General features: G+C 36.5%; 2 protein-coding genes across 3 annotated transcripts in view; both read right to left on the bottom strand.

The window, feature by feature from the left end:
* The window catches only part of LOC107601490 (SAM and SH3 domain-containing protein 1-like), a 306972-nt gene extending 284084 nt beyond the window's left edge, over positions 1-22888 (bottom strand). For both annotated transcript variants that reach the window (XM_016293678.1, XM_016293689.1), the window contains exon 1: positions 21787-22888. In XM_016293678.1, coding sequence (XP_016149164.1) covers positions 21787-22290 — 504 coding nt within the window. In that variant the 5' untranslated portion in view covers positions 22291-22888. The remainder of the gene's footprint in view (positions 1-21786) is intronic.
* A 4553-nt stretch (positions 22889-27441) lies between these two features.
* LOC107602546 (syntaxin-binding protein 5-like) overlaps positions 27442-27983 on the bottom strand; it is a 28311-nt gene continuing 27769 nt past the window's right edge. Inside the window, exon 21 of the mRNA XM_016295077.1 lies at positions 27442-27920. Within this exon, the coding sequence (XP_016150563.1) occupies positions 27879-27920 (42 nt within the window). The 3' untranslated portion in view covers positions 27442-27878. The remainder of the gene's footprint in view (positions 27921-27983) is intronic.

Genomic DNA, 27983 nt, shown 5'->3' with positions numbered 1-27983 from the left:
TTTTTTTTCTGCAGCAACTCAGAGCACCTTTCATGGCTATACTCTGTATACTGGCTAAAGCACATTTGTTTCAATCTATAAGAATAATCAGCCTACACTACCAGTCAAAAGTTTTTGAACAGTAATATTTTTAATCTTTTATTTATTTTTTTAAGAATTCTCTTCTGCTCACCAAGCCTGCATTTATTTGATCCAAAGTACAGCAAAACAGTAAAATTGTTAAATATTTTTACTATTTAAAATAACTGCTTTCTATTTGAATATATTTTAAAATGTAATTTATTGCTGTGGTCAAAGCTGAATTTTCAGCATCATTTCTCCAGTCTTCAGTGTCACATGATCCAGAAATAATTCTAATATGCCGATTTGCTGATTATCAATATTTAAAACAGTTAAGTAAATTTTTTTCAGGATTCTTTGATGAATGGAAAGATCCAAAGATCATCATCTATCTGAAATAAAAAGCTTTTGTAGCATTATACACTACTCCATTCAAAAGCTTTGAGTCAGTATGATTTCCTGAAGGATCACGTGACTGGAGTAATGGTGCTAAAATACAGCTTTGAAATCACAGGAATAAATTAAATTTTAAAATGTAGTTTTAAAAGTTATTTTAAATAGTAAAAATATTTCAAAATGTTACTGTTTTTGCTGTATTTTGGATCAAATAAATTCAGGCTTGGTGAGCAGAAGAAAATTCTTTAAAGGAGACATATTATGCCCCTTTTTACAATATGTAATATAAGTCTCTGGTGTCCCCAGAATGTGTCGGTGAAGTTTCAGCTCAAAATACTCCACAGATCATTTATTATATCATTCTGAAAATGCCTATTTTGAGTGGAAGCAGAAACACACTGTTTTTTGGGCCTGTCTCTTTAAATGCAAATGAGCTGCTGCTCCCTGCTCCCTTTTCCAGAATAGAGCTGCGCCACTACAGCTCGTACCTGCTAAAAACATCTGTTTTGGTTCTAATTATCATGTTTATCGTGCGTTTTAAACCATATGAGTTTAAACTTCTGATATACGGTTTTCTGAGAGCACACATCTGAAGCACACGTACAGAAAGTGGCTTACTAAACTAAGTTCTCATTTTTCTAATAATATAAAAGCTCTCTAAAAAAGTTCTCTATTGCCAATAATATAAAAGCAATCGTTATAATACTTTCTGTATACATTTTAATTCCTTTGTTTAACCGTTCTATCTGATTATTAGACAGACTTCTATCCGTATTTAGACAGAACTGTTAACGACGACGGCGAACATGAGGGAGAATGTGACCACTGTGTGCTCAGGCGCTGCTGCTCTCAGCGCCGTCAAATTAAAAGTCCCGCCTCGAACGCATCAACCAAACAGAAAAACATATCTGCCGATATTTGAAAAATGCCAAATATTGGCCGATATATCAGCCTTGGCGATATATCGGTTGACCACTAAGTAGGAGTAGTACACTCTGGAGACCAGGAACTAAACAGTTCTTATCTGTGCCTTTACAAACAAATAGGAGAGAGAGTGAGGAAAAACAGGTACTCTATTTAAAAGTTGGGGTCAGTAAGTTTTTTTTAATGTTTTTGAAATGTTTTAAAACACTTCTGCTCAATATAATACACCCTTGTTTTAAAAATATTAATTAAATTTTTTTTTTTTAAATGTTAAAAATATCTGTAAGTGTATAAACAGGGCCATACAATTTTCATTGTGAATATAACATTTCAAGTAAAAAGATTCATATAAATGAGAAAATAACCACAAAATCAATGATCAACAGCTCCCAAGTCTGCACATTATTCACATTTTCATAAACCTGGATATATTTAATGATTTTTTACCTACATTATAAGTACACATTATGAACTTTAACAACGACGTCGTTGCAGAAACAATAAATATATATGAAACAATGCTGTTACTAGCGCAGAGTAAAGAGCATCAGATGATCAATATACAGCTTGCAAACAACCAAAATGATATCTAATGAAATTATACTGCCAATCAATCCAGTCTTAATGTAATCAAGGAACTGTTTCTCCACTAAATTGATTCAATTCAAATACAATAATCCTCTTCAATCATTCCTCACAATGTAACCACACGAAAATCTACCCATGTTTATTATAAGCAGCAGTCATTTGGTGAAAGAACCTGATCATTATTACCCACATCATGTTATGAAAACATTTTGTGATGCTATGCCTCTATTATGGTGACCTTGACTAGTGACAAAGCAGCAGCTCAAAAGCCAGAATAGTCCTTTATGAGCTCGTATGTACTAAAGTCTCTCAACAAAACCATCAAACTTCTGACTGGCTTTTCCTCCATCACATCATTAAACAATGAAACACTGCCAACTAGGGCTGAAACGATTAGTCAACATTATCGTCAACGTCGACAATAAAAAATTGTCCAGAATATATATGAATTATTTTTGTTGTCGAGTAGTCATTTGATCTCGTATGACCTAATGTAAGAGCCTGCGATAACGCGGTTTGACCAGTGTGGCGCTGTAGCGCAAGACTGTAATTCAGCTCTCCTGTTGCAATTCAAGAGAAGCCCAAGGCCGAACCTAGGCTGCTGAGTGGCTTTTGGATGAATATGTAAATATATTCTGCGCGCTTTCCTCTCAATAACAAAATAAACACATCAAAAACTGACAGCGGTGAGAAAGCAGCAGTTTAAAACACATCTGATTACAGCAATGTAGATGTTGCACGAGCTCTGCAGTACTCCAGTAAAGTCCGGTCACATCACGTTTATTTATATTGTACTTTATCAGTGTTTCCCCTGCCATTATATTGGGGGGCACCCCGCCCCCTTGAAGATCAAGTTAATTTTATTTACTTTTATGTTCTCTATAGTGCCAGATCACCACAGAAGTCATTTAAAGTGACCTTTTCTTTTATTACACAAACTAAATAGCCTTGTTTTCTTATTTACACGACGGCATGTAATTTCTGTCTCTACGTTACATGGTCGCGCTCTCTGTATCGCGCACAGCGGAGTTCCGCCCCGATGCGCGCACACACAAGCATGCGCACACACAACTGAGCACAGTCCCACTCCCACTAGTATTTGTAAATATTAAGCCGCAAAACGACTATTTAAATATGAATTCTGTGTGTTAATGAATGGCACAGACACGCGGTTTTGTTTACTACTCGCACTGAAGTGTGCGTGACGCTTCCGGTGATTTCAGCATCTGCCGTCTCATTAATGAGGACATAAATATGAACATCTCCAGAACTGCTCTGAGAGTCACTTCATGAGCATTTGACCGTTTCATTTGAGTAAAACTATCCTCATATCACATACAAACAGAAATGTAAAGGTATTCACGGCAACCCGTCAAAATACAAGTTCGGTTTAGCTTGAAGACAATGCGGCAGAAATATATTACTGTTGTTCAGTAGAATGTATGTAATAGGCTACTACTACTACTAAAATTATTAAAACCTTATTTGTAAGGAATAATCATACAATATTTCTTCAATGTTTTAACTGTAATATTAAATCCTCTTTATTTTCCAAAAAATTACATTTTTAATTTTCATTATTTAAAAGATAAATTAAATGAATGTTTTATGCCTTAAAAATGTAAATACACAACACAGAATTTCTGAAGGGGAAAAAATCATAAGGCTACTGTAAGAATAAATGAATCTTGTTTTTATGCTTTCAAATAATTAGACATGCTAAAACACAGAATTTGGTAACAATAAAACATAAGGTTGGAAAAAATAAAACATTTCATAGGACCCTAAACATGTAATCTGTGTTAAACTTTTAATAAATTGATGTTAAATTAAGTTTCATGATAATTAATTTAGATTATAATTAATCAGACATGCTTTTTGATTAATAAAATTATTTAACCATTAAAAAGGAGTCCAGAAAAATGTAAATTGAAAAAACAGAATATATTTTTTCTGCTGCAAAACCTAGGGGAAACACTGACTTTATGCAATATATAGTCTTAAATCAAGCAGCTTTACAGTATTAAACATGAAAAACCAGAGTCAGTGTCACTTTCAGTTAGAAATACAACTTGATTTTCTGTTATAAAGCAGCTCTCCAGTGTGGAGCTAGCTAATGATAAAATATTTTTATTAGTGGGGGAAAAAAACATTTAATTAAAGTTATAGTTTGGTTTGCAGAGATCAAAGCTTGATCTAGCTCAGGACTGTTTTGATTATCATAACCCTATAAGGTATTTTAGAGAGATTATGTTGTGAATAAAATAGTTTATCCAAAAACGAAACGTCTTACCACTTAACCTTTATTTAGTTTCTTATCCATATGACTTACAAAAAGAGATTTTAGGCAGAATGATGTGTCATTCAGCTACTTTTTTATATATCTAATTAAATGGTGAATAAGAGAGTTTCTCTGCCATCTCATTTTGTGTGCCAAATATATTTATTTGTATAAACTGTATTAAACTGTAATTACATAATATGACTTTCAAAAGCTGAAGTAATTACCTTAATTTATTTGTTAGAATATGTATAACTCAATATTTTAACTAATTGCAAAAGCTGAATAATCAATAAATGTCTACTGATTAATCAGCGAAATAATTGATTAACAACACATTCAATCAGATACAGAATGTATAGTGCTATTGCTTTGTGTCACAGATGTGATTTGAATCTGTGTTAGCAGTAGGGCTGCAACAAATGATTATTTTGATAATCGATTAATCTAACGATTATTAGAACGATTAATCGATTATCAAAATAATCGTTTGTTGCAGCCCTACTGCTAACACAGATTCAAATCACATCTGTGATACAAAGCAATAGCACTATACATTCTGTATCTGATTGAATGTGTTGTTAATGTTACAACCTCTGACCTTTCATTCTTTTTCCATCATGTCTAATGGATCTAACACACGCCAAAGGCAATATTTGCCAGAAACCGCAAATGGCTTTGTTTCAATTCAGTCATAACCTCTGGCTCTTTAAAGAACATGTACATTGTTCTTGGACAATCAGTCATCGTAAATAAGGCCAGTGACACCATAAATGTCAAAGAATATTTTACTCAGATATCATTTTTCTGCTGCATTTCTGATGTTACATAAATGATTCAGCAGGTTTCAGCTGATAGTGCAACATTTTCGTCTGATTCATCCATCTGATTTACGGAATGATTATGCTACTTGTACCGCATTTCATGGCCTTTCTAAATGCAGATTATTTTTCTTAAAGAAGCTGTTGACCCAAAAATGAAAATTATGTCATCTTAATTTTTTAATCTTGAAAGCATTACATTCTTTGCAACTGCAGGATAAATAATAATAATAATAATAATAATAATAACCAGTATTTTTACTTTGGTGTTTAAGAGTCAGTAAACAATGACAGAATTTTCACTTTTAGGTGAATTATACATTTAACGAAGTGCTTTGAATACAATCGTTTGTCCCCCTTTTTCTTTTTTACAAAGATAGGATGGATTTGGTACCTAGACATGTAAATGATCTATGTTTGGATACGTGCAGGTATTTGGATATTCAAATCAACCCTTAAATGTCCCCCTTTTGCAATTGCCAAGCATTTGCTCTAAAATTATTGTCATTTGTTGATTTACGTTACACACCTGTCCTTTCCCAACCCCTGTCATTAGATAGCTCTGATTGCCATCCCCTAATTACAATTACAGATTTTGTTTATTTGCTCCTTCATGCATATTGAAATGTAAATTTTCTCTGCTACGAAGAACAAGGTCACATCTCGTGGATGCAGGGCTGACGGCCAGGCGCCTGAGAAGAATGGAAGCACAGAAGCAGAGCGTAATGAGATATTAAATAATCAAGTAGAAGGTAAATGATGCTCTAAATAAATTATTCTGATTTAATTACTGGCAAAATTATTTATTTCTATTATTCCATTGGCTCCATCTGTAGAAACATGGCCAGTAGCAGAGACACAAAACAAATGCATTAGTGCAAACAACCAACTGTTACTGCAAGTTTGGAGAGTTTAACAGCAAAGGTTAGGTGCTATAAAGCTGTTCAGAAGCCTGAAAGCATTTATTTTTCTCTTCAGCGAGAAGGACTCACTGCTGTACAAACTGAGATCATCAGACCAACGGACTGATGATTCACTGCCTGATATTTACATGACATTTTTTTGGTGCCTCAGTGTATTGGCCTTTACATGTGGATTTCAACAAATCATGTTCCATCAACTCATCACTGAGCTGAGCAGATCGCAGATGAATATTATCACTGTTCTCCCTGGAATCGAAACTGTGTTAAAAAGGTACCAAGCTGAAACAATGAGAGCTTTATAAGAAGAACTAAACTGGATTTGTTTGAGACATTTATTAGGCTGTCTCTAGGATCTCTATGAGCAGAACTGATATGCCTGTGAAACAATCAATATTTGATGCACAGAAATTCTAATAAAATCTAAACAAATTTTCCACTGATTTCTTGAAGTTGCCAAACTATTATTAGATTTTTTTTTCACTACTATCTTCTATTGCATATAAACACACCCCTAAACAGGATGCAAAAACAAAACCAACTGTGGCTGGTCAATTTACATGTCAGTGGAAAAACAGAATAAGCTGAATTGTGTGCCATTTTTTGTGTACTCACATAGTGTGGCAGAAAAATATGCCTATGGGACTCAGTATGTATGTGTATGAGTGTGTGTCCAGTACTATGTTCAGTGTCCTTTGGCAGTCAGTAAGAATTAAAATGAGCACCCAAACTGCATGACATGCAGAGATGCACACAAGCAAACAGCACCACAGGCCCTGCGCAAACCTTCATAAAACACTGAAAACCTATTACTACAACAAAATAAATAACTAAATAAAGTTATTTTACTGCGAAAATTCTAGGAAATTATAATATCCGTAATCTAATGATAGAAGTTGAAATTGCTGGATTGTTAAAATCCACCCCTTTACAATCCCAGAACAAAAACTACCACTAAATGTTGCCATGGCAACCACCATCCCCATCCTATTTCATCTGTCCTCCCTCGTTTTCTGTACACTGAACAGAATCTGTCTGAAAATCAGCAGTCATCATCGCACTTGTCAAAAATCAAAGAAAAGTACATATGGATTCAGAATTCAATTTGCCGTAAAAGAAAAGCAAAACTCAGTGAGCAGACAAGCACGCACACACCAACCTTAATGTGGACATTAATGGTATAATAGGGATTAAAGCTGAATAAATGTGTCTTGTGCAGACCCTGTCAAAGAGCGTCATAAATCACAGGTAATTAGATGCCATCAACCCCCACTTCCCTCTCTTTGGTGGAATGTGTTTATGTAAATGTAACCATGGAAACATATAGGGAAGTCTCAAAGAACTCCAAAACAGGTGGGAAGAATGTTCAGCGATAACAGAGAGAGAAAAAAGGCCTCTCTACCTTTCATCTCACTGCACTCTCACCTGTAAATGTCACATTAACAGTACAGCAATGAATTTAACCTAATGGCTTTAACAAACAGCAAGAGCAGAAAAAATTATGCCCTTTTGTACTTATTCTCAAACACTTCATTGTATTTATTTACATGCATCCTACCCTTTTTCTTTTTTTGTGTGCCTATGTGCGCTGCATTAATTAATAACTTAACAGAATGTGCACCAACACTAAAATCTCCCAGTTGGGCCATTCTTTTGACATGTTATATGATGCCTGGAGATTCGTTGTTAACACATGACATGAATGTGTTTGTGCCATATGGTGTAGTTCTACAGCCATATTACTCTCAATGCACAGCTCAATAAATGTTGAGCTGTCAAGCTGTTACGCAAAACCTGCAGAAATATGTAGAATTACACACAATGGCCACAATCCTGCAGCAAAACACAGCAACAAAACTCTAAAAAAAAAATCAACTCTAAAAATTCACAATGTTTTATTATAATAGTGTCCTAATTTTAATGTTATGTATATGATAGTCCCAGTCATAGTTATTCTGCATTCATAATTCTGCATTGTTGTTTGTGCTGCTCGTGCTGCACGCTGAAGAGATAATCAACGTAATATGCCTACAATGAAGCGCTTTACTGGAGCGTAACTCAACAAATTGCATCTTATATGAGATAAATAATATATGCACAAAATACATAAACAAAAAATTGCAACTTAAGAGTTCCACAAACGGCTGAGAGGCTGCACAAGCGACTGTGCCATTCATGAAGATATAACTCTGGATGTATTCTTTCCATATCAACATGCTGAAACAAAGTCGTGTTCTCATTATAATTTTATGTAGCCTATATGACAGATTTTTTCTGCACATGTTGCCCTTAATGGTACCTTCCTTTTCAAAGTGATTCAAGCAATTAAAAACCATCATGGCCCGTACGTGTTTGAGGTGTCTCAGCAGGGGGCGGGGTAGGCCAAGAGTGTACCGCGGTTTTTCGAATCAGTTTGAATATCATTACACCCCTAGTATTGACAGATGTCATTCCGCCACATGCAGATTTGCAGTGTCATCATAAACAGCACTCTTTCAACAACAACTAGTATTAGAGGTCAATTTGACAAAAAACAACAAACAATTGAGCTGTTAAGCAAAATAATGCAAATAAAGAACTCAAGGAACCTGTAAAACAATTAGTAGCCACATCAGTATAGTCATACATAAGTTATAATCTTTCATAGAACAGCTCATACTATGTTAACTATGTGACTATTTTGAGGATTTCAGCTCATTTATGTTAAAACCTGCTTGCTTGCTTTTAGTGCCTTTCATCTGAAGAAATGGCACCAATTTCAACTAAATTGATGTAAAAATTTAGCTAGTGTATGCGCTGATGTACATTTATAAGTGTAGCTGTTACTCCACAGCACATTTACTGTATATTATTTTTCATATTTTGTGCACTATTTATCAAGCACTATTCTTATGTCTCACCAAATTACAGACAGAGCAAACACGATTGACTGCGAAGCTCTTAGTATCAATTTGCCAGTATTTCTGTTAATGTAAAATCCATATTGGTAATCCAACAATTACGTCCTGTCCATGGCTGAGCACACTGACTGAAGTTCAACTCAAATAAAAACTGACAGAGCTGTCTAATGGAAGTAAAGCATTGTGGGAGGTCTTGTGGGCGAATAGAGGGGAATCTGAAGCCGATTTAACAAAATCTGATTTCAGAGTTATGAGTTCCATTTACATAACATGGAAATGCTGACATTTACAGAATCAAACTCAATACAATGAATACAAAATGTAATCAAATAATTTAAAGCTTCCATATGCAAGCCGAACAATCATATTTCCCTATGCATCTCTGAACCTCTTCTATTTCTGTCCACAATATTGAAGCCACCACAATAGAGCTCGAAAGCAAAAACATTCTCTGGTAGGGGTGCTCCGATCAGGATTTTTGAGGCCGATCACTGATCGCCGATCACAGAAAGCAGTATCGGTCGATACCGATCTTTTTAAAGCCTTCTTTTTATCATTTATAACTATTTATAGTGATACTCCAATCAGGATTTTTGGGCATTTATTCAGGACCTGAATTTAATTTTTTTAAATGGGGGGAATTCCCCTCTTATGTGACTCTTGTGAGAGGGGAAGCAGCACAGACTGTGCTTTCACACAAGAGTCCGCTACTGATCCGTGGCTGTTTACCACAAACACAACATTTATCCATTATTTTGATTTAAAATCCAAACATTGTCACTGAAAATGCTTTTTTTTACACAGTGCAGTAATACAATCTTTCACAGACATGTTTAAACAATAAATACAATCAACACATTATTCAATGCTTTTTACTTTTGCATTTACTTCTAGATTTATATATTAAGTTGCTCAAGCAATTGGCAAAACATTTAAACTCCTTTTCTTACGCTATCACAAACTTACCATTGACAGAAATACTCAGCTCTACTGCCTTTTCTTTTGCATTTAAATCTTTATTACAAGCAATCCTGCGGTTCATAAAGAACTATGTTTTCTTACCTCCAGGAGTCCCATCTATCATTGCCTTATCTAAAAGCGCTCTTTCCCTTTAAACCTAGCCAAAAAGCCATATGTGTTGACTGTGAAACACAGTAGACTTTAATAATAGGCATTTATGGTGTAATTACTACATTTTCGTGTCAATCCATGTTCATATTTACTGCAAACAATGCGCTGTTACTTAAATTCAGCACTTGCAGCGCAACAATAGACTCAGTGTGGAAACGATCGCTGCACTGCTGCAGACACACTGCTACTGGAACGCACTGCCGGACCGCAACCGTGTGCAGTGAACCATTTAATCGGTAAACATGAGCGCGGAAAAAATACGCACCAAGTATGCACTGCAAACAGAGTAATGTGAACCTGGCGTTATGTGTGTGCGCTGCGAGTGTGCATGAGCATACGGTCTCCAGGAGAGCGCGCGAGCGCTGAATGGTTAAACACTGGCAAGAATTAAAAAGAAATGCAATTTGTAAACTTTAGTGATGATGTGACACTGCCTCGACTGTGCAAGTAACTATTCCTGTGTCAACTGTGCAGCGTGCAGCTCGCTTATGGACAGATGCGATGTGTGGTGATTTGAAGCCATTTGCGCATTTTGAGAGAGAAAGCGAGAGAGAGCGAGCGGTGATTCACTCACGCTGTTTGTGAAATTACGTCTCACACAAGGTTTTCAAATTACTTTACAAGTTATTACCTCACCTTCAGCATTATAATTATTTCACCCGCGCCAGACAGAGACTGAGCCGCTGCATGTCATGCCAAACCTCTTACGGCAACGTCATCAGCTTGAGATCGTTTTTTTTTAGATCGGCCTTTTAGAGACCACGATCAATCATCTGTTATTACCTCACCTTCAGCATTATAATTATTTCACCCGCGCCAGACAGAGACTGAGCCGCTGCATGTCATGCCAAACCTCTTACGGCAACGTCATCAGCTTGAGATCGTTTTTTTTTTAGATCGGCCTTTTAGAGACCACGATCAATCATCTCAACGTGATTATTGGCTGATAGTGATCGGTAGCTGATCAATCGGAGCACCCCTACTCTCTGGAGGAAAACAGGTTCTCCATCCATCTAATTTTTGAGGTGCGCTAGTGGCAATAAAACATGACCAATTCTCAATAATATGCATTTATAAAATTGGTAGTGTGAATTTTCATTTCATGCCGATATACAGTAACTACTTAGGTCATATATAGTTCCTCATAGGTAGTGGCTCAGTGGAGCCCTCATCAGCGCAGAACTGGCAAAAGTGCACTTAGTAGCTACGAAGGCATGACACACTACATTTACTCTTCTCCTAATTTACAAAATTAGGAGCACAGTCAAAAAATTCAGGAGCACCTTCTGATCAATAATCAAAAGTTCTGATCAAAAATTAGCATTCCCATTACGAGGTGATATTTGAATGTCATTTTTTTTATGTCAAACTCAAATTTATTTAAACTTTTTAAAACTTCGAATTAAACCAATAGAATAAGAACAAGTAGAATAAGATGAATAAGTTACCAATCATAAGTTACCAAACAAAATTAATTTGTACTACAGAGGTGGCACAGAAGAACATAAAAGTGGCTTGTAGGTGTATTTTCAGACGTTTAATTGGGCTCAGAAGTTGCATGAGTACAATTAAATTAATAAACTCATGTTGAGATTAACATTTTAAAGGTAAAATTTTATATATAGAAATATTAAATGATTTAAATATCTGAAATTATACTTTAAAAATGAAACCAAAAGTCACTGATTTTATCACTGAATCATTCATTCAAATGATTCGTTCGAACGGCTGATTCATTCAGGAATGAAGCTAGTGACTGTCTTTATGAATGGGTAATTGAATCATTGACTCACTAGATTCGATAAAAACGCACATTCCTTAAATGAAACACAGCTGTGTTTGCTTGGAGACACACAGCGTGCTCAGCTGTGACTGAAACTGTTTTCGTTGATGAAATAGAGCAAAATCAGGCAACAATGTTATAGTCAGACAATATAAGTCACTTAATATTAACTTCTTGTTTATTGAGCTGTTGTATTAAATCCGTATCACATTTGCAAACTCAAGCTGTTACTCATCTTAGTTCATCGCGATCTCACAAAGTCCCATTATAAACAACGAAGCACACTGCACAATGACTCTCTTAATTAAATCTTGTCCACACTTCGTTATAATGAGAGGATTCGTGAGCTTGCAAAACTCAGCACTGAACAAAACTACAGTGTTTTGAGCAGTGAGTGGATTCTGAATAATATTGCTTTCAAAGAATCAACAGATATGTCTGCTATTGTGATACATTACTCAACGCTGCAAAAACACGTTGTAAGTAGAAACCTTAGACACTCCCCTGATCACAAACACAAATATGCTGATCGGGTCAGTCACACAGGTGCTCCTAAATATTTTTTAATAGTTGCACGCAGTAGTTTTCAGTCGCAAATGTGACTGAAATGGTCGCACTGTAGAACCTTGTATGTTCGTAAGCACCCTTCTGAAATTGAAATTTACATCATAACATGACAGTCATGATTAGAATTCCCAATTAACTAATTTTTTTATGGAAAAAGAGTAGCTTTAACATTTTTGTTTCACAATGAAGGGGAAAAAAAACATTAAGAGTTTTGAGCAACATATGTGGTAGATATAATTTTTAGTTAAATGCAAATCCCCTGTGAAAAGTCACCATTTAAAAAATAAATAAATAAAATGATTGCATCTAAAATCTAGTTAGCGCGCTTTGAATGGGCATGATGCTTCTGCAGAAAACACAAAGAAACAGGGAGGGTCTCTAAATGACAGAGTGCTGTTTTTTTGAGATGTGGATGAAAAATAACTTTTTACAAGGACATCCAGAATAATAGTCAGTGACGTGTGATTGTGATTTTTACAATAGAATAACCTTAACCTTAAAAAGAATAACCTTCTTTTTAAACAAAAAAAGTGATATACATTTTTTTGTGTCTGTGTGTATTAACATCATTAAACATCATTAAATAAATTCTATAGTGAAGGAAAGCATTATGGGTATTTATCGCTCCCCTAAGGTCATTTGTGATGGTATGAAAAGGATTATGGTCTGGCGTGTGAGGAGACAATATTCCACAGCCTGTCAAAAGATATATTAATGCCAGGCTCACACTACAGGAGTTTAAAAATCCTAACCTTATGAAACGTGGTTGCAGCACACACATAAGGAGAATCTTCACAGATTTTCTTCCCTCAAATCTTAAACATGCACACACTACAAGATTTGAAAATCGTGGTGCATCCCATACTACAAGATATTATTATCATGCCAGAGGGAGTGCCTCAGGCAGTGGCGGAGCCAGGATGTTTTCATAGGGGTGGCCAGGAAGGGGCCAGCATTCAGTCTGGGGTGGCACAGAAATCTTCATTATTTCAATAAAAAAAATGTGTTTGATTATAAATGCCTTTATGGTTTTAGTCCCTAAAACACAACTGAATACAATTAATTTGTACTTAATTGTAATTGAGATAGTTGTGAATTAGATCAAATAAAAGTATTATTCCTCACCTCCAAGCATTTTAATAAAGGGGCTCACTACAGCTTTATTGCTCAGTCAGCTTGGTTCTGATTCTCAACACCACCAAAAGCTTGTTCTCCATCAATGAATACTCATGGATGAAACATGCAGATAACTACAAAGTTCAAAGTTTAGTCAACCTTCACTGAATTATAATCAATGATCTCTGAAAAAGTCAACAGTGATTGTTTAACACATTATTTTAGTTGTCAAAACAAATTAATTGCAAAAGTTCTATCATACCTAAATTGAACTCTGTACAAAAAAAACTGTTCTCTTTTAAATCCCCATGTGCAAGAATGGGAAAAAGGGCAGAAGTCAACAGCACATAAATACAAGAATGTAAAATTAGTTATTTTATGCTTTAAATTTTTGGTAATTTCATGACGTAATGACGGCAGAACTACGACTTTGTACTATGCTCATAGTTTTCTTCTGTGCTTTATTTATGAAGTGAGAGCGTGCACTGCATATTCACAGAGTTGAAGAGTGTGCACCGTGAGCACAGCAAAATGGCTGACAGGACAGGAAAGTTTGTTTTTCTAAGGGTGCTTTCACACCTGTAGATCGATTGCTTTGCTTTGTTCTGAAACCGGGATTAAAATTACTGTTCTCTTTTAAATCCCCATGTGCAAGAATGGGAAAAAGGGCAGAAGTCAACAGCACATAAATACAAGAATGTAAAATTAGTTATTTTATGCTTTAAATTTTTGGTAATTTCATGACGTAATGACGGCAGAACTACGACTTTGTACTATGCTCATAGTTTTCTTCTGTGCTTTATTTATGAAGTGAGAGCGTGCACTGCATATTCACATAGAGTTGAAGAGTGTGCACCGTGAGCACAGCAAAATGGCTGACAGGACAGGAAAGTTTGTTTTTCTAAGGGTGCTTTCACACCTGTAGATCGATTGCTTTGCTTTGTTCCGAAACCGGGATTAAAATTATTACAATGTTGCTTTTTATTCTTGGTGCGGTTCGCTTTCACACGGCAAAGTTTCAAAACGGATCAAATTTGTTAATACAAGTCACGCGCGAGTAAACCGTTCTCTCATTGGTCAAAGTTCCAGGGTTTATTTTCCGGGATTTCACTTAGCTGTCACGAATGTCATCCATCAGGATGGAACAATAACAACTTTGCGGGCTTATTGTTGGGGGGGGGGGGGGGGGGGGAGGCGGGGGGTTTGTAGCTGTTGTTATAATAATTTATCAATTTTGAGCAGGAGTCCAGGATTGATTGGGAATTTTTTTTTTAAATGCACCTACAAAGAAGAGCAATAAGATGGCATTATAAAATAAAAAAAGTGCGCTTTGATTTTTGAATGACAAAGACGTGCTCACGTGCTCATTTTGAGATATTACCAAAACAACAAAGCTAATGCTTTTCACCGAACTTACGTAATTACCCATCATAAATTGTGATATAGCCACGAAACAACAGGCCAGGTGTGAAAGCACCCTAAGTTTAACTAACAGCCTAACAGCATTTCATCAGACCGCGCAGTTCACTGTTGTTCTACTGAAGCTCATTTGGCACCTGTACATATTCTGCACTCGTTTGACTTGCAAAGTTGAAGTGCACGTCTAAAAAGTCTCCCGTTTGTTGTGCAGAGATACGGCGGTTCTGTGTCTTAATAAATGCATTTCTTATCAAGAAAAAGAGGGACAAAAACTGCAGTTGTGAGTGGGGTGGCCAAGCTTAGGTCAGTAGTGGCCAAGGTCCAGGGGCGGGTCTACATGGTGTCCAGGGGTGGCACTGGCCACCACAAAAATCAGGTTGGCCACCACAGGTGCCCCCCATACTAGATATCTTCTGATTGGCTTTATTTGATTAAATTTAAATTTCTCACTGCATCTGGCAGTGGCGGATCCTGGCATGGTCAATATAGGCGGTAGGGCTGGACAATAATTCAATATCAATATGTATCGTGATATCATTTTTTTAAATAACGGTGACACATATCCGATATACATTACCAGTGTTTTCCATACATTGATTTATTTGTGGTGTTTGACTTCGTTGAATAAACATGAGCACTGCACGTTTCAAAATCAAAACGCGTCGCGGGTGTTTTATATGAATGTTTCTCTGAAGGGAAAGGACTGGCATCAGAAAAGTTGAGGCTTTTTTTAATAGTGTTCATATCGATATCGGAATTATATCGTATCGACCGAAATTAAGAAATATATCGTGATATAAATTTTGGCCATATCGTCCAGCCCTAATAGGCGGCTTACTACATTACAGTAATGCAACACAATAGCGCAGCCATGTAATTGCGCAAGCACGAATCTCCCCACTCGCAAGCGGTTTTCCTTTGCTCTCACACAAAACTGGATGTGCGCTTTTAAGTGTTCTCTTATGAATTGGCTCTGCACTCACTCAGATATTGCGAGTGCACGCTCAAACTTTGTTCTTGCATCACTGAAGACCAGAAGGGCTTTTTTAATTCAGGTGAAGAGTAGGCTAATCCCACTAAATGGAAGCAAGCTGATTATAGTCAGCCTTGTCTAGTTATTTATTTAATTTTATTATTTACTACTTATTTGAGTTAAGTGCTTATTGTAAATATGCATTTATTAAATCATTTTATTTATTGCATTTATATTTAGTTGTTTTTGTATACAGTTATACAATAAAAGCGTATCAACCAGGCCCGGTTCCATCCATTGCTATAGTTATCACTATGTCAATCACGAGTGAATGCCACATAAATATGTGGATGTCATTTCCGAAACTTGCAATATGTGTGTGGCCTAAAAACAAAAGTTCTGCATTGATCTGTTTCCTATGTTGTTGTGATTTGATCTGAATGGAAACAGCGTATCTGTGTGACGCAGCTGACACAGAATAGCATACGCTGCTTACATCCAGCGGATATTCTCCAAAATGGCACCAGGGTGATGCGGAGGAGACGAATTGTTGAATAAAGTCTTTTATTTTGCGCACAAAAAGTATTCTCGTAGTTTCGTATAATTGTGGATGAACTGGATTGGGAACATTTCAGTTGTGTTGCTGTCTATGGGAGGGTCAGACAGCTCTCAGATTCCATCAAAAATATCTTAATTTGTGTTCCAAAGATGAACGAAGGTCTTACGGGTTTGAAACGACATGAGGGTGAATAATTAATGACAGAATTTTCATTTTTGGGTGTACTAACCCTTTAAGTCCATTTAAGTGTTTTTCTTCATTGAATAGGCCTATGTACAATTTCTCATGTGGTACCATCTAATGTATTTGATTTTATTCAACCCAACTATATTAACCTAATCAACCTACATTAAGTTACAGGGATAAAATGAAATTAAAGGGTTAGATCAGGTAGAAATAGCTCCCTAAGATAACATTTGCAGGTTTGCACTTCTTAATAGTTTACCATAGATTTTACAATGTATTTTTTTCTCATCATACTTATTTTGGTCATTTTACAGCCACACTCTTTTGAGGCAGTGCCCCAGCAAACGCCTCACATTACCAAATAATCCGCGCCAAACATCGGAACCGACCAAGGCCCTCAACAAGATTTTTTCTCCAATTCTCGGCCTAAAACTCCTGTAGTGTGAGCCCAGCTTAAGAGCTGCTAGCAAAGAGTTAGAGTGTTTGCATGTGTGCAGTAGACATCTTCATTCAGCAAACCACAGAAGATTTTTCCTCAAGGACAAGTAAATCATTTGCACTGCAACATGCATTTCAGACACAAAATAATATCTACAACAGTTCTCCACAATCCACTTCACAATGACCATATACAGTGGCTAAACACTCATGAGGTTGATATTAACTTGAAAAGCCGTCAAGCTAACCCTTTAAATCAGACATGTGCGTTCCACCCTATGGCGAAATCCAATCTTGAGAGTAACACAAATACATCATCACAGTTTAAGTTTATTTAGCCTACTGAAACCTCACAGGAGCATACAGATCTACCATAGCAATGAAGCTTTGACATGAAACATCAGCACTACATGTTTCTCATCTCAAAATCACATGGGAACTGAAAACCTTACAATTACTTCCCTAATTTAACACTGTAATATATTGTGGTCTCATAAATCAACAATGAATTGAACACTCCACACAACTGTGCTGTTCATTCTGTCCAAGCATATGTTTACTGGCTGCCTGAGGGACCATATGCTGTGAGCTTATCATTTCAAAGTAAACAGACACATACAAGGAACTAGGAGTGGGCGATATGGCAAAATCATATCCAATTTTTTTTTTTCAGGAAAATCATGATTTTATCAACTCTTGTCATGTTGGTTTTACCATTTTGCAAGTTGTCTGAGCAGTACAACCAAGTAATTTCCCTATTTTAAAAACAAAGCCTTACAAGGTAACAAAATATAAAGTAAAATAGAATGGCATGGCAGATATTTAGGCCAAAGTAGGCGAAGATAAAAATCTTTGTCATTATTTTATCTTTGTGATTAAAAAATAAGAACAAAGATACATGTTACAAATACACATAATATACAAATAAAACAAACAGTGCTTTATTTTTCAGGTACAGTAGGTGTATTTAGCAGTTGCGTTTTTCAAGAAACTGAATGAACAAATATAAAAATAAAGCACTATATACACATCACTGTATAAATTATACATTGATTCTTATTAAAGCAACTGCATTACAGTTCTTAAGTTAAGAGCAGCGAGTGATTTTTCTCTTTTCTCTTTCAAAAATGAAAATTCTGTCATCATTTGCTCACTCTCAAGTTGTCTTAAACCTGAATGAGTTTCTTTCTTCTGTTGAACACAAAAGTTATTTTGAAGAATGTGGGTAACCAAACAGTTGCTGGCCCCTAGTGACTTCCAAACTAGTATATTTTTTTTCTACTATCAAAGTCAGTGGGGACCAGCAACTGTTTGGTTACCCACATTCACATGAAAAATGACTTAAATTTAGTCTGTTTCTTTAGACAGGTAAACTATCAAGAAGGGTCTGTCTGTTTCCCACAGTATGTCTGTCTGTTTCTGTCTCCTGTGAAGACAAAAAAGGTCAAATGGATGTCATAAAACAATATTTAAGTAAATTTATTTTATTAAATGTTTGTAAGGCTTTTTATATATATTAGGGGTGTCATGGTTCAGATTGGTTCGGTTCATACCAAGAACACCGCGCTACATATCGTGGGTGGTGTATTGTGTTTTTTTTTCCGTTTCGGCATATACACTGGTGTGAAAAAGTGTTGGCCCCCTTCCTTATTTCTTTTTTTTTTTTTAAATGTTTGCATGTTTGTCACACTTTAATGTTTCAGATCATCAAACTAATTTAAATATTAGTCAAAGATAACACAAGTAAACACAACATGCAGTTTTTAAATGAAGGTTTTTATTTATTATAATTAAAACAAAATCCAAAACTACATGGCCCTGTGTGAAGAAGTGTTTGCCCCGTGTTAAAACTGTGGTTTATCACACCTGAGTTCAATTTCTCTAGCCACACCCAGGCCTGATTACTGCCACACCTGTTCGCAATCAAGAAATCTCTTAAATAGGACCTGCCTGACAAAGTGAAGTAGACCAAAAGATCCTCAAAAGCTAGACATCATGCCGAGATCCAAAGAAATTCAGAAACAAATGAGAAAGAAAGTAATTGAGATTTATCAGTCTGGAAAAGGTTATGAAGCCATTTCTAAAGCTTTGGGACCTCAGGAAGGGGGCCAACACTTTTTCACACCACTGTATATATCTTTTGAAGTATGAAATGACAGCTAATAGTGAAACATAAAATAATTATACAATCAAATGCAGACTTATTGTATCGTAATTCTCAAAGTCTTCCCCCAACCCTATACCCAAACCTAACCCTACACCCTTCAATAAAATGAAAATAGTGATCTACATATGGGATACGATCAGCATATCTTATCACTAGATGGCAATAGTGAAGCATAAAAAGCAAGGAAAGTAAACACAGGAGGAAGTAAAGAAGAAAGGAAAGAAGAAGAGTAGCACTAATGACAACATCAGTGGCCCTTTCTCAAATGGGACACTTCATGTGAACTTGCAGACTTGTGGACTTACAATGGCCAGAGTGTGCATGTGTCTGTTAAGTCCACGACACCATAGGGTGTCCCATTCATCATTTTAGGTTTCAGAAGGGTGCTCGTCAACACCCCCTTTGTGGCCACTATGTGCCCTCAAATGTACACTTCTACCCGATAGTCAAAGTGGCATTATGTCACGAAAGTGTGTAATCAAAGGAAGACTGTGAGGGCTTAGGGTACCATCAGTCTGAAGAGATGTTTCTTTGTAGGGAGCATAAGTTGTAGTAGCAGGCGTAACTTGTGGGGCTGTTGTTTGTAGTACTGCAGGATGCAGTCAGATGCACTTTGATTTGTCTTAATTGGAAACTATTCAACCATTTTGGTATCTGATCATGAATATTTTGTTCATGGTGTGACATGTGAAGAACCAGAGGATAAAGACATTTGCTGTAGGCTAATTGATTTGTAAACAAAGTCAGATGAAGCCATTACCGTATTGACCCGAATACAAGACGATGTTTTTTTCTTGGAAATACATCTGAAAAAACGTGGTCGTCTTACATTCAGGGTCTAAATGTCCTATTTCAGATGGGCTACCGTTTTTTTTTTTTTTTTTAATGGTATATCAAAAAGTGTATATTTTTTAAATGTGATTGTTCGTACATTTTACCAGTTTTTAACCATACTTTCAAAACAAAAATTTAAATAGGAAAAATATGCAATATGAAAAATAATTGAATACAAAATGTGTTTTACTGAGAAAAAAATAGATTTGGTTTTTAAAAAGCCTTTTTCCAAAAGGTACATCTGGAAAAAGGGGGGTCGGCTTATAATCAGGGTCGTCTTATATTCGGGCCAATACGGTATTATTTTTTCCTTCTTATTTACCGGTAAGAACAATGCAGACTAATTTAAAGGTGTGGACTTTTGCCTATCAATTCATAAAGAGATCAATGATCAGTTCATTAAATGAAAAAATGGGCATCAGAATCACCCAAAAATAAAACCTCATTTTAGTACTCCTTCTGAGAAATACAAAGATGTTGAAAAATGTCTCAGTATTTTTGTCCATACAATGAAAGTTAATGGGGTTCAATGCTGTTTGAACCTCAGGATTATTCAAAATATCTTCTTTTTAGTTCCACAGAAGAAAGAAAGTCATACAGATTCGGAATTACATGTATATGAGTAAATGACAGAATTTTCATTTTTGGGTGAATAAACCCCTTTAAGGCAGTAAGATTTCACCTGTTCTGACTTCAAGTATCGATATGATGTCATAGTTATTACTCTCTTGTCTTGACTAATCAGGATGTCCATGGATTCTGTGACTTCATAATAACTGATTTGTCATCAACATTCATGATCCAATCCAATTCAAGATATTGAACCAAAGCATACAGTAACTTTTAAGTACAGATGGTTGAATACAGCAAACCATCTGTACAATCCTAAAAACAATGCACACCTCCAACAATTCATTTCAATAAATGGATCAGGTAAAAAAACAACCATGCATGGAACAGCTTCTTATGCTGTACAGTTTTCTGGAAATTTATTTTGTCATTTTACTACCCAGTTGCTAGGAACTATAAAACACAAGAAAGATGCGTTTTTTTTTTCCAAAGAGGAAACTTTGTGGTGCACACTCAAACACCTATCTTTAAAGGCCGGGGGTCATCTGAGAGCATTAAGTTTTTGTACATCTAAATCCCAGTACTACCTCAAACAAATCTCCCTCATTAAATCTCTATTAAAAAAAAGTGTAATGAATACTAAACATGATACAGGGTTGCAATATTCACACACCCAACCCTCTGTGAGGTTCTCCCTTTCATTCTGCAGCCACCTTAAATTTTCAGCCTCAGTGCCCAAACAAAAAAATGAAGGAAAAAAAGGAGGGGTCAGGTTTAAATTATCCAGTGTTGAATGGTGGATATATGCAATGTGAGGGAATTTCCTGCAAAGGCCAATCAATTCTAGCTGACCTACTGATCCCAGAAAGCCATTAGAAACGTAGGGTGCGTCTAAAATCGATCAGTGGGCTATGGATCATAATTTGGAAACCAGATTAAGGCATTGTTCCAGTCATCAAACCTCCATATCCCTGCATCCAAGCCAAACGGCCAAATATTGTTACCCTCTTGTTATAATCACATGGTTCCTATGTATTATCCCTATATTGAGCTTGTGTTTCGAAGAGAGGCTGTTATAATCCAAATGTTTGATTCAAGGGCAGGCCACGTGGTTTATACCGACGCGGGACAAAAAGTAAACACAGTTACTCACCTTATTAGAGTATGGTTGCCTGGCAAGGTTTATCCCGTCCCTAATGAGTTTATCCCTGATCATGATCTTCAGCTTCAGCTTGGGGTAGATTTCCAGCTCCTTGCGGTTCCCCAGCGTCAGATTCCTGGACGCCCCCATGTACCCCACGCTGCGCGCCGCTCTATCACTGCTCGGCTCAGTCCATGACCTGGAGCCCCGCAGCCTAGGCTCATATTGCTCTGCCATGCGACTCGTGTATATAGGTGAGACCGGAGGCATCGGCTCCAGGGTGAAATAAAGCCCGGTGGCTGTCTCCTTTTCGTGATCGTTTAACCTTTGCACTGCATCGTGAATCCGCTGGCGGTGGTGCGGAATGAACACCCCGATGGCATCCAAGTCCGGGTCTCCGATTTGTTTGCAAACTTCCAAGTCGTCGTATCCGTTATCCACAAAAGCCTCGACATACTGATACAGCTGAAGGGTTTTCAGCCATTCGTAGACGATGTTGGGTCCGTTAGTCATCATTTTGAACGGCGTTTAAGCGTAAAGGTGCGTTTACCTTTATAAGCAGGTGACTGACAGCGCGTGCGCCTGCGGTTTACGTGAATATCCCAGTCAAAACGTCATCTTCGTTCAGCATTCCTCTCCACGTTTTGAAAATATCGACGAACCCATAAATGTTAAACAGACGGTGCTGGGCACTTCAGCGTTTATTAATACTGAAAATGTCGAGACCCATCAACTTGGCATTGCCGTACACTCCACAACTACCGCCCCCTTTCGCCGCGTTTAAAGAGCCATTCACCGGCAACAGTTAGCGTCAGAAGTGGCTATATTGATCACCATCCACAAAGACTACATTTCCCCCGTTTATTTCAACTGTTCGAGCAGTAGTGCCATGAATAAACGTGAATATCACGCACCGCGTAGATTACCAATGGTCTTCTCCGGCGCTCTCACGAGACCGTCCTTCCCTTGTGTCTGTCAGTACGGCTTAAAGCCAACTCTTTTCCTCTCTGAAGACAAATGAAACCGCGTCTCTCCGGTTTGGAGACGAGCACATGTGGTTTCAGACTTCTTGCCACTATTTGCTGAGCAGCGTAATCGCGTTGGCGGCGCAAAAAGATTGTTTTTTCTCAGCTAAGCGACGGTTGGTGAGCAGACACGGTTTGAATCTGGGCACGCGCTGTCAAACCTGTCAGTTTGTCAAAGTTTGAGGTAAATGAAACCCTCGCATATCGCTTCTTAAAACAGATAGGCGGAATTTATTTCCGTATTGTTTTAATCCAAAACTTTGTGACTTGAATTTTTGCCAAAGCCGGCTTAAAGCCAACTCTTTTCCTCTCTGAAGACAAATGAAACCGCGTCTCTCCGGTTTGGAGACGAGCACATGTGGTTTCAGACTTCTTGCCACTATTTGCTGAGCAGCGTAATCGCGTTGGCGGCGCAAAAAGATTGGTTTTTCTCAGCTAAGCGACGGTTGGTGAGCAGACACGGTTTGAATCTGGGCACGCGCTGTCAAACCTGTCAGTTTGTCAAAGTTTGAGGTAAATGAAACCCTCGCATATCGCTTCTTAAAACAGATAGGCGGAATTTATTTTTATTTTAATTTATTAACTTTGTGACTTGAATTTTTGCCAAAGCCGAAGAAGGTAAAGGTGCGCGCGAGCTGCGGTGTTGAGGTAACGTTAACGGCACTGGCTGCTGTCTGTCTGTCTGTCTGTCTGCTATGCGTGTAGGTCTCCTCTGTGCTGCTGGAAGAGGATTTCATTTAGAAGCGCTGCTGTACGTGGTATTCACTTTATGGTACAGTCGTATGGTGCCCCCTGCCTTAAAATTGGGCAATACATATATATTGGGCTAGAAAAAACGCCAATGTACACATCATATTAAGATTGTTACTAGTAGCCTATGTAGCATATTAAAAAATAAAAAGTAGAAGAAAAACGTATACGTAAAAACGGTCAACTCTAATAAATGAGTTTAGTATGGAGGACTAAAATTACTAAAACAAATAAAAATAAATGTAAATATAAATATTAAAAATGACAAAAGCGCATAACAAAATGATTAAACTAACATAAAAATAAAAACTGTAAATATTATAATTGTAGGTTATATAAATGATACTAAAATAACCTGTTTTAATACTGCAGTTGGCAATTGGAGAAAACATTCATATTCATAATATTATAATGATAGGCGAATTCAGGTTGGTTGGGACACTCCCAGTCAATTAAATTGCAAAATGTGTCCCAATCAACCTCAGTTGACCCCTATATGTTAATACAAAATGCATACTGTTAAAATTGTGTTTCTTCAAACTGAGAAATGTTTATGCTGTTAAAATGCTTTTTATTAAAACGTTTTTCATTGTGTTGTTTCAAATTAGATCTGATTTTTAATGCCTTCATCATGAACTCCTTACTAAAACCAGAGTCGTGCCTCAGTGCAGTTTGATAAACATTTTTCCTTGTATTACTACCCCTCCTTGAGGTCTTTTATAGTATAACAACATCCTTTTCATATCTTCTCACTGCTTTGAGATGCTATATCAATACTGATCACATTTCCATGATCAATAAGGGTGCGTTCAGCAAAAGTGAGACAAACAAGTTTCCTTTTTTCTTTCCCCTTTAAAGATCTGTAGGATGTAACGATCATTATTAATTGCCACAAAGGTCTTTGTCTTTCTGACAATCATATAATTGATATCACTGTAGTGGGTATGGTCAGGCTGCAACATCCAACTAATCACAGGCAAAGGGTATGCTCTTCTTAAACAAAAGTCTTTATAAGACATACAAAAAAATAATTCTGATATGTTTAATAAAATGGGACACTTTTAAAAATGTATTTAAGTACTAGAACCATGAGCAAGACAACAAAGGAAAGAATTTTAAATCGTTTTATTTTCCATTGCACAGTAATCTATCTACAGAAATTCTAAATTGTTTGTGGCAGCAGATAGTCATAAACATCCATGTGAAATTTGCATAAAACTGTACAAGAAATTGGCTACAATGAGAAAATACTGCAACCCACTGATAACCATTATATTCAGGACAGAAAATGAATGAGGCTCTTCTGCATGTTAAAAGTGTAATATTTCAGGTAAGAATGTTCTGTCTGAGACAAATAAAACAATTCACTTAAAGTCAACATGAAACATTACAAAATGAATAAATAAAATTAAAGCCAAGAAAGCAACAAGAACCTTTTTTTCCCCCTCCTTAGCCATTAAAGATTACAAAGGGCTCACATTAAGAGTCAGTCTGAAACAGACATGAATGAACTGAAGGTGTGATCAACAAATTCTGCTGGAGTTTGAACACTTATTATTGACATTTACAGCATTACAGTTCAACACGGCTGATTGGATACTTTATCGAATGACTGACAAAATAGCAACCTAGAACATCAAATATTTCCTGGAATCATCTCGTGAGTACATGAGCCAACATCTTGAAAAATAATTTTTGGTTTTGAATTGTATCAACCATGTCGGGCCAAAAATGTATTTTCGAACACGCATAATCAAATGTATGGCATTTCTTTTAATGAACCATACTTGTATGCAAGAATTTCAAGGAAACGCTCACTCATGTTTCATTCAAAAATCACCCGTTGTGTCAATGATGGCATGAACAAACAGACCACAACAGAAAACAAAGACATGAAGACAAGTAACAGAGTGCAATGAGCTCAAAGTACGTCCTCCTCAAAGCATATATAAAAATATTTTTTTTAATAATAGATGATTAAAAATATGACAAGGATATCTATTCAGGGAAATACAGTACTGCAGAGAAAAATACACATCGTACAAATATAATTGAATTAGTTAATCAGGAGAGATGGCATACGAGCGAGATATTGAAAAACAAACCCGTTCTTCAGAAACACTAACACTATGGCATGAAAACACATCTACAGAGAATATAGAGTCCAACACAGAGAAACATTTAGAGTCTGAGAGAGATTGGCTTGGTTTTGTTTTGTAATTCTTTTCCCCCCCATTTTACTTTGTTTGAAGTACGGCATACGAAACACACGAAAGGCAGACTAGCACAGCCAAAAACATCAGAAAAGTCCTCAACACTGTTACTGGTGGAATATGAGGTGGTACTTCAGACACAAACAGCAGTCGAACAGTCAATGGAATACAGAACTCAATGAAAGAAAATCTTTGGCGTTTGAAAAGATATGGCATCTGTCTTAGGGTCAGTATGGCCAGGACCACTTGCAATTTATGCTCCCAGATTGTCGAACTACTTCTTCATTCATAGAATGGCAAAAAACTTTGGGCAGAGAGGCAAGTGAGAATCAGTACCTGGAACGACAATGGATCATGTGATCAATGCAACATATATAGCAGCATTTCTTGCAAACCATCTTGCAAATAAATATAATGGCACTAAAATGTGGTTTCAAGGGAGAAATGGGACAAGAAAGACATTTTCTGTAAGTTTTTTTTTTTTGTATTTAATGTTACTAAATTCTATAGTTATCTGGTTTTGTAACACTCATTGTAGGTGTTTTCACAGATGAAGATGTAATTGAAGTATGTTCTGTGCCATTGCATTACACATGAAGCACCAGAGTGAAACCAGATAGAAACATGTTATACTGACATTCAGAACTACAATGAATATTCCAAGTCAGTGAAAGCGTTCTCAAGTCACCAGAGATTAGAGCTGGAAAACCGGTCCAAATTTCCAGGCATGAAAAGAGTTGTTTCCAACAGTACAGTAAGTGCTTTTTATTTAACAAATAAAATGTGGACCAAAATATTAACTTAAGTACAATCTCTACATGTTCAACTAAAGCGTCTTATGTTCAAGCGGTTTAATCTATGCAGTATGCAGGAATGAGAAAGCTGGTCTAATGGGCAAAATCAAATCCCAGAGTCAACGCCGAAGAGACTGTGATGTAATTTTCAGTCACAACAAATGCTCTAGCTGTTTAGGTCTATATGGCTGTCTACCCAACAAAACATGGATAACTTTAAACCTTGTATTTGTACTTTCTTTCACAACTCAGTCCAGACCAGATTTTTTTCAGCACGGAGTTTCATAGAAAGTTTAAAACATCTGTATAATGTATCACATGAAAATACCATCATTAAATCACTCACAGTTGGTTTATAAATAGTTATTTCATAATTCATTCATTTACCACATAGATCTGTCGATTCATTCTCTGGATCATGTCAACTTATTATAAACCCTCTAGATGGTACTTTAATGTAAAGCATTATTGTAGTGATATTCACAATAATTCCGTAAAAATATCACCCAAAAAGCATTTTATATTTAATTAGACATTTACAGTTGATTTTACAGATTATTTCTAGTTTGTTGCTAAATAAATAAATAATATTAAAATGGTAATTAAACCAAATGGGTAATTTAGGGAAATTGACAGAAATACACTGAATACATTTTTGGAGAAGGGCGATGTTCTCTCTTCTGAAAGGTTTGACTCCTCCACGTTACGACATCCTTTCCTGTGAACAGAGCTCTCCCGTGCTTCACCTGGTGTCTTCATATTTCAGTTTTCCTTATGACAGTCAATAGTGAATATGGCATTTTTACAGACTTTAATTGAGATTTATATAGAATTATGTATATATACTCTTTTATTTTCTTTTTTTTTTTTTTTTTTTAGATTTTTATGATGTTTGTTGTTTAGTTATTGTATTTTTTGTTTAGTCTGTCTTTTTTGACTATTTACTGCTCTCTGATGCGGGAGGCAGGACATGATTGCAAAAAACTACAGCACGAAAACAATTCAAAGACTGAGAGAAGAAATGGAATTTCAGGGCGTGCAAAGCCCAGCCGTCATGAGAGAGGATTGGCGCTATTAAACAAACAAACAAAAACCGAAGAGTGGACGCCATCGTGGTATGGTATTCCTCAGATTGGGGCTGCTCTCAGTCTGTGCTGCAGTTCTGTAAGCAGACTGTATTTAACATTGTGCTAGGAAAGAGCGAGGGATCCCACTGGTCCAGCAGAGGAGAGATAAAGACAGGAGTGGAAGAAGGATTACAGATGAACAAGGCTGTGTAGGAGAACTCCTGAGTCCCTTTGGGCTCTGCTTTTTTGCGGAGATCAGAACTGGTACCATTTTTTATCCTTACACTTTAGCATCTTCTGCAACAGGGAGCAAAGACAGTAAAAAGAAGAACTAAGTTAGAGACGCCAGCTGCACTGCCA

Source organism: Sinocyclocheilus grahami, unplaced genomic scaffold (assembly GCF_001515645.1).
Source record: "Sinocyclocheilus grahami isolate Dianchi unplaced genomic scaffold, SAMN03320097.WGS_v1.1 scaffold15.1, whole genome shotgun sequence".
Taxonomy (NCBI): domain Eukaryota; kingdom Metazoa; phylum Chordata; class Actinopteri; order Cypriniformes; family Cyprinidae; genus Sinocyclocheilus; species Sinocyclocheilus grahami.
Note: the sequence above shows the minus strand (reverse complement) of the source record. Positions and strands in the feature narration are given on the sequence as shown.